Below are 9,768 nucleotides of genomic sequence, written 5' to 3' on the forward strand. Positions count from 1 at the left end.
TGTGTAACCGACAATTACCGGTAAAAAATAAGTAAAGGAAAAAAAACAAGAGGAAATGACTTAAAGGGGTAACTATGTTTCAAAATCGTTCAAAAAACACCATCCAAGTTTGGTATGTTCAAAAAACACCAATAAACTATATGTTTTGTTCAAATATTACCCACCAGTAACTGGCCCTTACAGGTTAAATGATGACTTGACTTAACTATTATGACATGGCGTAATAATTATTGACAAAACAATAAATGATATATTCCTTCTTTAAAAATCGATTTAGGGTTTCTTAATAAACGAATGACTTCATATTCTCCTATGATTGCTCTTCTTCTTCTAAAGTGATGATCTCAAATTCAAGTCCAAAACCCTAGTACTTGACTTAAGACAAAAAGGGCTCCTTTACCCATGTCTCAATAAGCCTCCCTTCGACTAATGCCCAAATCCGTAAAAAGCCTAAAAAGGCATCCAAGCCCAACTACAAGGCCTCTAAGGCCCAATATGGCCCAAGAACCCCAACATGACCTTAAGCCTAAAAAATGACCTGCTACAATTAGGTGGGACTGAGGCCTAAGTTAAACAAGTCCATGCACATGCCCAATATATGTTGAAGCCTCTACGATCTGGATTTCAAGCCAGTACGCTCGACATACTTCTAGCGTACGCCTATTGTACTCGGCTAGGGTCAAGAACCGTCAATCTTCTGAAGACCATAACTTCTTCATTCTAAGTTCGATTTCGTCATTCTTTATATCCATAGGAAGCAAACGAGAAGCTCTACACTTCTATAAACTCCCCCTTGCCTTACAAAATTTCAAACATAAACCTAAACCTCATAAAGGCTCGAATTGATACTTATTGATATGTCCTTGGGCTCCAACACAAACCGAACACTCGGTCCCCAAAACCTACATTATCCATCACCAAATGGGCATTACAAACACCACGACTTGTTACAAACAAATATAAATTCGAATACATCGTACACAAGTATCGGAACCATATCCCAGGAAACATGCAAAAGAAATGATATAAACAATAAAATAGCAAGGAAGGGACAAGAGACGTGCCTATCTATAGACCAGATAATAAATGAAGGACCAGTCAAGACTATAAACTCTTCTAACAACGAGCAACCTATTAGGCCTTAGATGCCTTGTAGTTGGGCTTGGATGCCTTTTTGGGCTTTTTATGGATTTGGGCCTTAGGGGGGAGGGAGGCCTATTGGAGCCCTTTTTGCCTTAAGTCAAGAATTAGGGTTTTGGACTTGAGTTTAAGATCATCACTTTAGAAGAAGAAGAGCAATCATAAGAGAAGATAATGTCATTCGTTCATGAAGAAACCCTAAATCGACTTTTAAAGGAAGAATATATCATTTATTGTTTTGTCAATAATTATTATACCATGTTATAATAGTTAAACCAAGTCCTCATTTGACCTGTAAGAGTCAGTTACCGGTGGGTAATATTTGAACAAAACATATAGTTTGTTGGTGTTTTGTGTACAAAAAGTTTACTTAGATGGTGTTTTTTGAACATACCAAACTTGGATGATGTTTTTTGAACGATTTTGAAACATAGTTTCCCATTTTAGTCATTTCCTATTGTTTTTTTTTTTCCTTTACCTATTTTTACCGGTAATTGCCGGTTACCATACGGTCAAATTTGAACAAAGAATGTACTTCGTTGATGTTTTTTGTACAAATGCTTTACTTGGATGGTGTTTTCTAGACACACCAAACTTCAATGTTATTTTTTGAACGATTTTGAAACATACTTACCTATATAAGTCATTTTCCCTAAACTTTAGGCATATTAACCTTGAAGAAATGACTATTCATCATGCAAGTACCATTCGATCATTTAACCTTATTTATTTAAATCTTGAGTCAATTAATGGAAACTTGAATGAAATTAAAATTGTAAATAACAAGAAATTGTTATTTATAAAACTAAACAATAATCCATTATGTTATAATGCTACATAAAAAATTAAACTAAAATTAAATACGGTGATCTCAGGCTTTGAATCATACAAAGATGCCATATGGGTCTACGCTTAGATTCTCTGCATAAAGTCACGAAAAGATTAGAAAAACCAGGTACATACATACTTGTACTCGCCTTTATATATATATATATATATATATATATATATATATATATATATATATATATATATATATATATATATATATATATATATATATATATATATATATATATATATATATATATATATATATATATATATATATAATGGAAATTGTTTCTTATGAATAGTGAATTTTTATAATTTTTGTCTATATTAGTCCCTGGACTTTATGTTGTTTTTTGGCAGAATTGGTCCTTTTACTTTGGCAACTTTGGTTCTCATTTTTTAGCCATTTTGACACTTTTTGTGCGCACGGAACACTCTATCATAAATAATAATTTTTCTTGTGTTGACTTATGAATTGATAAATAATAATTTTTGGATATCTATGAAAATCTTCATGTGTGGTTTATTTTTCTATTATGTTTTTGGATTACAAGTTTTTATAGTTGGTTATTTATTAAGGGTTGTGTTGCTTTTTGAAACACACACATACATCACTACTAAATCACATGGTCTACATTACAAAATGTTACATTCTTGATGATATAATATATTCTTATTCTTAACATTTCCATTATAGTGTTCAATGAGGACCGTAGATAAGGGAAACGAAAACTGTGATGATTCCCAAAACCCGATAGATATAGAAAAAGGTATGTCGTTTATATGAGTATATATTTGCATTTATAATATATGACTATTTATCCAAATAATATATTTGTCGAAAATCGAAAAAGATACAATAGAAACTATTATGCACGAAAAAAGGAGAAAAACAAAATGAGAAGGATAGCTAACGGTGAAGGATGTAGTCAACCTACAACACTCACAAGTTGCACTACAATGGAGACAAACGAAACAAATATCAACGAAGATTCCTCTTTGAGTGTTATAAGTGCTGCTTAGAGGACGAGTACTTATAATAAAGAATATTATCAACGAAGAAAGGAACGAACTATGATGACAAAAAGAAGAGTATACGCCTTTCAGGAGGATCCGTATGATTTTGTTTACGAAAATATCCGTATGGAACATCGTATATTAAAGGCTCAAAATCCTTGTGTTTATTGTGGAGCAAAGCGACTACAATATGAATTCCGTACCTTTTGTTGCATGAGTGGGAAGACAAAACTGACACACTCCCCTATTCCCACAGAATTGCACCAACTCTTCACAAGGCAAGAGCAGCTAGAAGAAAGCTTCAGGTACAATACAAGGCGAATACCCGCGCGTTGCGCAGAAACACCTATATAGTTGAAGTCTTTACAAACATATGTTTTTTTTTTTTTTATAAAATATAACAATAACGTTATTGTTAAATTTGATATAATAATTTGTATACTAAATTGATATAATTTATATATTATTTTGAATTATATGATAATATATAAATCTATTATAACTGCATAATCTCAATCGTTTGTATGACTTCTGTTAGCGAGTTACTTATGAATACATTTAAATATAATATCTGGTTTAATGTTATTTATAGTTGTTGTTATTAATAATTAATTTTTAAAATTTATTTGCTTAATATTTTAATTTCTATCATCATAACTTGTTAAAATATCAAACATTGTTTTTTTTTTTTTATTTTAAAGGTAACAATATAATTATTTATATAGATTTATTTTTAACTATTTTTTTTGTAAATTATTTTAAGCTACTTATTTGAAATTTTTTTCACGATTATAAAAATATCTTTAGGAAATATTTTAGTTAAATTGATATTACAATTTAGTTTTTGCATTCATCACTACAATTTATCACTTTTAACTATTACAAAATATTCTTTGGTTTTTTAAGTGGAACTGAAATTTATATTTAAGTTGACACTGTAATTTTATATTTAAATTAACAATTTAAGTATTTTGTTCAAACTGTTCAAAAGTTGTAGCTTTAAACTGATAATGGTTTACATATAACAACATTTTAAATCTATTAAATTAAGTATAATATGTTAAGACTTAAAGACATAAGTTTATAAGTATAAGTAAAGATATTATTTTAAAATTGAAATTTAGTTTATTTATGAATACACTTTAGGTTTGATATTTACTTAACCTTAATAACCAACTTATAATCATTATTAGAAAGACACTACAATTTATCATTTTTAACTATTTACAAAATATTTTTTGGGTTGTTTAAGTTAAACTAAAATTTATATTTAAGTTGACCCTATAATATTATATTTAAATTAATAATGTAAGTATATTATACAAATTGTTCCCAAAATTGTATCTTTAAAATGATAATAGTTACATCCAACAATATATTAAAACTAATAAATTAACTATAATATGTTAAAAGTTAAAAAACATAACTTTATAAGTAGAAGTAAATATATTATTTTAATATTAAAATTTAATTTATAGATGATTACACTTTAGGTTTGATATTTATTTAACCTTATTAACCAACTTATATTTATTATTAGAAAAAATTGAAAAGTCAAGGAAGTTTCAAATGAATGTGGGGAAATGAAAAATACATGTGAGTTTCAAATGAATGTGGTGAAAGGAAAAATGCATCATTTATAAGTAGAACTAAATATATTATTTTAATAAAAAACATAATTTTATAAGTAGAAGTAAAAATATTATTTTAATATTGAAGTTTAGTTTATATATGATTACACTTTAGGTTTGATATTTATTTAACCTAATTACCAAATTATAATTATTATTATTATTATAAAGAAATTGAAAAGTCATGGGAGTTTCAAATGAATGTGGTGAAAGGAAAAAATAATCGGGGTTTCAAATGCATGAGATTCAAGAAAAAATGCTAGCTTTATAAGTATGTATGATAATGACGTATAACTCAAACTTTTCTTTCGCATCACTGGGTGTAAAGGTGGATAAAGAATTGGCCAATATGAATTCTGGAGTTTACACTTTTTGTGCGCACGGAACACTCTATCATAATATCGATCAGTTAATTTCAAGGGATGGAAAATCGAGGTATTTACAGTTGTATTTTTATGACGGTGAAGCTGAAATATCACAGAGATCCTCCTGGAAGAATGTTGATAGAAGAATCATTCAAAAACTAACACGTATTCTAGCTTCGAATCCGTACGTTAGAACATTTAAACGTCTTTCTGATCTAGGACCGCTTGATAATTATAGAGTGACTTTGAATGCGTCGGTGGAACTTGACCAAAGGGTGTACAATAAGCCGACCACATCTGAGGTGTGAATATTAACATTTATCTTTATTCATTTTAAAATTAAATGTGTCATATTTATTATTATACATATCATATTAATCACCCTATTGAACTACACCTTTGCATAGGTTGCTGGTATTTGGGTTGAAGGAAATGACAACATCACTGCATATAAAAGAAGTATTATTGTCTATGGGAGGTATAACTATAGTACTAAAATTCAACCTCACTTTGGTTGTTATGATCCTTTGTCGTATCCTTTATTCTTTCCCAATGGTGAGTCTGGATGGCATCCTAAAATACCAAGATATGGCGTCGCCATGGATGAAATTCATAGTGACAATGAAGATAATGATGAAGGTTTAGAAGGTACGCCTTTAACATTCTTTTACATATTTAAAACATGTAACAGCTATTTCCTTAAATATATGGATATCAAATTTATATTTTTCACATAAATTATGATATCACAGAATCTACTTCAAAAAAAGGTAGAAATACTGTAAGTATGCGGGAGTACTATTGTTACAAGTTCCAGATACGGACGAATGATAATGTGATTTTGATGGGAGGGAGATTGTTCCAACAGTTTGCAGTAGATACCTATATAAAGATTGAGACTACACGTTTGGTTTTTGTTGAAAAGAACCAAACAAAAGTTAGAGCCGATTTATACCAGGGCGTTGTTGATTGCTTCAATGCCGGTGAGGCTCAACCAAGTAGGATTGGACAGAGAGTTGTGTTACCTGCAAGTTTCATTGGAGGTCCACGTGACATGTGCCAAAGATTTCTGGATGCCATGGCTTTAGTTCAAGATGATGGGAGGCCTGAAATATTTCTTACAATGACGTGAAACCCAAAATGGAAAGAAATCGATGATGAGTTATTGCCTGGACAGTCAACTCAAGATCGACCGGACCTTGTTGCAAGAGTTTTTCATGCTAAGTTAGAGGATCTCAAGGTACAGTTATTGCAGAGACATATAATCGGTGTGGTGGGGTCATATGTGTATGTGATAGAGTTTCAAAAGCGTGGATTGCCACATGCACATTTCCTCTTAATAATGACCCCTAGATATAAGATGAATAATCCAGACGATTATGACAAACTTGTGTGTGCGGAAATTCCCGACCCAATAAGGTTTCCTGAAATGCATGATCTTGTCAAAAGTCACATGATGCACGGTCCCTGTGGTAGCTTACGAGAAAAAAGTCCGTGTATGCAGGGTGTGCCAAAAATATGTCGTTTCAGATATCCTAGGCAATTCAATGAAAATACATCACAAGGAGAGGACTCATATCCATTATATAGAAGGATAAATAATGGAATTGAGGTTACTGTAAGAAATACATCATTGGATAACAGATGGATGGCTCCATACAACCTGAAGTTGTTAATGATGTTTAATTGTCATATCAACGTTGAGGTTTGTTCGAGTATAAAGTCTGTGAAGTACCTCTTCAAATATGTTTATAAGGGCCATGACAAACAAGTTATCCATATTGATAAAGACCAAGAAAATGTTGTTATTAATGAGATAAAAAAGTTTCAAGACACACGTTATGTGTCCCCTCCTGAGGCATTATGGCGAGTTTTTAGCTTTCCTCTTTCAAAAATCCACCCTTGTGTGATGGCCTTGCAAATACATCTCCCGAATCAACAGTTGGTTAGGTTCAACGACGGTGACAGAATGGAAGACATTGTTGATAGGGAGAAAGAAAAAGATTCAATGTTGACGACATTTTTCAAGAAGAATAAAGAAGATTCAAAAGCGAGAGAATATTTGTATAAGGATTTTCCCAAACATTTTACATGGAATCGGAGCAACCATTGTTGGAGGATCCTGGCACATAAATCAATGGTTGGTTGACTTGTTTATGCTAATCCAGCTGAAGGAGAGAGATACTACCTACGCCTGCTTTTGTGTCATATCACCGGGCCTACCTGTTTTGAAGATTTATACACAGCCAATGGTGTATTACACCCTACATTTCGAAAAACAGCTCTTGAAAGAGGTTTAATAGAGACGGATGATAATTTATCACAGTGTCTTGAAGAGGCTTCCTTATTTCAATTTCCCAGCACACTTAGAAGGTTATTTGCGACGATGCTGATTTTTTGTGAACCAGGAAATGTTCGCAAGTTATGGGATGACCACTATGATTCTCTTTCCGAAGATTATAGGAAACAATATAGATGTGCCGAGCGAGTGCAAAATATGGTCCTCATCGACATTAGAGTCTTCCTAGAATCTATGAGTAAAAAGCTTAGTGATTACGACCTTCCAAATGTCAGTGCACACATTGATTTACAATCAAGAGGCTATCGTGAGGTGCAAGAAGAATACTTTATAAATGTGGAATATGAAGACTTACATGCGCGGGACTCTCTCAATCCAGACCAGAAGTTTGCATATGATGAGATAATGAGGCATGTGGATCAAAATATTCCGGGTGTCTTCTTCATAGATGGTCCCGGTGGAACTGGAAAGACATTTTTGTACAAAGCTTTGTTGGCCAATATTCGTGCCCGTGGTCTTATTGCACTTGCAACTGCCACGTCAGGTGTTGCGGCTAACAACATGCCAGGAGGGAGAACAACTCATTCACGATTTGGAATTCCCCTCAATCTTGATAATGACTCGATGAGCAAGATCACTAAACAAAGTGGGAAGGATCAGATACTTCGCGAGGCAAAGGTAATCATATGGGATGAAGCAGTAATGGCTAAGAGGCAGGCAGTAAAAGAAGTTGATCGGACAATGCAAGACATCACAGATGAGAAGCTCCCTTTTGGTGGAAAGATAATGGTTATGGGAGGTGACTTTAGACAAGTGTTGCCGGTCGTGAGACGTGGCACTCGAGCACAAATTGTCGACTCTAGCTTACGAATGTCACCTCTACGGGCTTCAGTTAAAAGGCTTCGATTAAATATCAACATGAGAGCGGTAAATGACCCATGGTTTTCTGATTTTTTTATTATGAGTCGGTGATGGAAAGGAGGAAACATTGGACGAGTCCTATATTCGTATACCTGATAACATGTCCATTTGATACACTGATAAAACTAAATCAGTGGACGCTCTGATTTATGCAATATTTCCTTCTTTGCAATCCAACGATGCCGATTCAAAATTTATCATTTCGAGGGCGATATTGTCAACTAAAAATGAATGTGTTGATGAGATTAATAATAAGTTGATTGAATGATTTTCTGGCGAACAAAAAGTTTACTATAGTTTTGATGAAGCGGAAGATGACAAAAATAACTTATATCCGATGGAGTATTTGAACTCGCTAAATGTTAGTGGTGTACCCCCTCATTATCTTCGGTTAAAAACTGGGTGCCCTGTAATACTTTTGCGAAATATCGATCCTTCAAATGGGTTATGTAATGGCACCAGATTGATATGTCGAGCTTTCCAACAAAATGTCATTGATGCAGAGATAGCTGTTGGCCAACATGCTGGAAAAAGAGTGTTTTTACCAAGAATTCCTCTATGTCCGTCTGACGATGAGATGTTCCCATTCAAACTTAAGAGAAAGCAGTTTCCAATTCAGCTTAGTTTCTCTATGACAATCAATAAAGCTCAGGGACAAACAATTCCAAATGTAGGTGTTTATCTACCAGAATCGGTATTCTCACATGGCCAGCTTTATGTGGCGTTGTCCAGAGGAATATCACGTGTCAATACCAAGGTATTAGTAAAGCCGGAAAAAACGTTTGATAATGATGGAATCTACACATCAAACATTGTGTACAAAGAAGTGTTATGTGATTAACAATGTACATTCAACAACTTATTATTTGACAATTTCTTCAAATATGTATCTTAGATGCTTATTTGATGTTTAATGCAGGGCTAGCAGATGAAGCAACATGATTGCAGATTGGTGTAACTTATATATTGGACATATTATAAATGTATAAAACTATATGGTTGCAGATTGTTGCTATTTATATATTGTAAAATCAAGTATGAACTATTAGATGCATTATTTGAGATGCAGACTCAACTTTTGTCGTATTGTATAACTATGCACCTAGCAAGAAACTATATGTTGAAATGAACTATTCGACACAAAATAGTCTAACAATTGGCCGCAATGAATAACTCACGTCTAAAGGAAACTAATAATCACATTAAAACTATCTTCCGAAAGAAACTTTTTACCGCCCGGCGCTTAGCGCGGGTAAACGGCTAGTATTATATATATATATATATATATATATATATATATATATATATATATATATATATATATATATATATATATATATATATAATGGAAATTGTTTCTTATGAATAATGAACTTCTACAATTTTTGTCTATTTTAGTCCCTGGAGTTTATGTTGTTTTTTTGGCAGAATTGGTCCTTGTACTTTGGCAACTTTGGTCCTCATTTTTTAGCCATTTTGACACTTTTGGTCATTGTAATCGATATTTTTACATCTTTTAGGAACCTTTTAATATTTAAAGTTTGGCCACAAAACTTTAACC

General features: G+C 32.5%; 3 protein-coding genes across 3 annotated transcripts; all 3 read left to right on the plus strand.

Annotated features, from left to right (window-relative positions):
* Window positions 1–4,905: 4,905 nt before the first annotated feature.
* On the plus strand, window positions 4,906–6,119 carry LOC145076172 (uncharacterized). The gene is made up of 3 exons (XM_079022142.1): window positions 4,906–5,289; window positions 5,395–5,635; window positions 5,740–6,119. The coding sequence occupies exons 1-3, from the start codon at window positions 4,906–4,908 to the stop codon at window positions 6,117–6,119; spliced, it is 1,005 nt and encodes a 334-aa protein (XP_078878268.1).
* Window positions 6,120–6,329: 210 nt separating this feature from the next.
* On the plus strand, window positions 6,330–8,475 carry LOC145076173 (uncharacterized). The gene is made up of 3 exons (XM_079022143.1): window positions 6,330–7,098; window positions 7,156–8,085; window positions 8,342–8,475. Exons 1-3 carry the CDS (start codon window positions 6,330–6,332, stop codon window positions 8,473–8,475), a joined length of 1,833 nt encoding a protein of 610 aa, XP_078878269.1.
* A 69-nt stretch (window positions 8,476–8,544) lies between these two features.
* On the plus strand, window positions 8,545–9,048 carry LOC145076174 (uncharacterized). The gene has a single exon (XM_079022144.1). It carries the CDS (start codon window positions 8,545–8,547, stop codon window positions 9,046–9,048), a length of 504 nt encoding a protein of 167 aa, XP_078878270.1.
* Window positions 9,049–9,768: the final 720 nt, after the last annotated feature.

Source organism: Lactuca serriola, chromosome 9, assembly GCF_051521515.1.
Source record: "Lactuca serriola cultivar US96UC23 chromosome 9, Lser_US96UC23_V15, whole genome shotgun sequence".
In the NCBI taxonomy this organism is placed as follows: domain Eukaryota; kingdom Viridiplantae; phylum Streptophyta; class Magnoliopsida; order Asterales; family Asteraceae; genus Lactuca; species Lactuca serriola.

Bases quoted from the DNA above. Each gene is read 5' to 3' on its own strand.
- LOC145076173 (XM_079022143.1), top strand. From the start codon at position 6,330: ATGACCCCTAGATATAAGATGAATAATCCAGACGATTATGACAAACTT. The intron at 7,099-7,155 runs GTTGGAGGATCC...ATGCTAATCCAG, and splicing joins ATGGAATCGGAGCAACCATT to CTGAAGGAGAGAGATACTAC. The intron at 8,086-8,341 runs GTGACTTTAGAC...AAACTAAATCAG, and splicing joins AAAGATAATGGTTATGGGAG to TGGACGCTCTGATTTATGCA.
- LOC145076174 (XM_079022144.1), top strand. From the start codon at position 8,545: ATGGAGTATTTGAACTCGCTAAATGTTAGTGGTGTACCCCCTCATTAT.
- LOC145076172 (XM_079022142.1), top strand. From the start codon at position 4,906: ATGACGTATAACTCAAACTTTTCTTTCGCATCACTGGGTGTAAAGGTG. The intron at 5,290-5,394 runs GTGTGAATATTA...ACCTTTGCATAG, and splicing joins ATAAGCCGACCACATCTGAG to GTTGCTGGTATTTGGGTTGA. The intron at 5,636-5,739 runs GTACGCCTTTAA...ATGATATCACAG, and splicing joins TAATGATGAAGGTTTAGAAG to AATCTACTTCAAAAAAAGGT.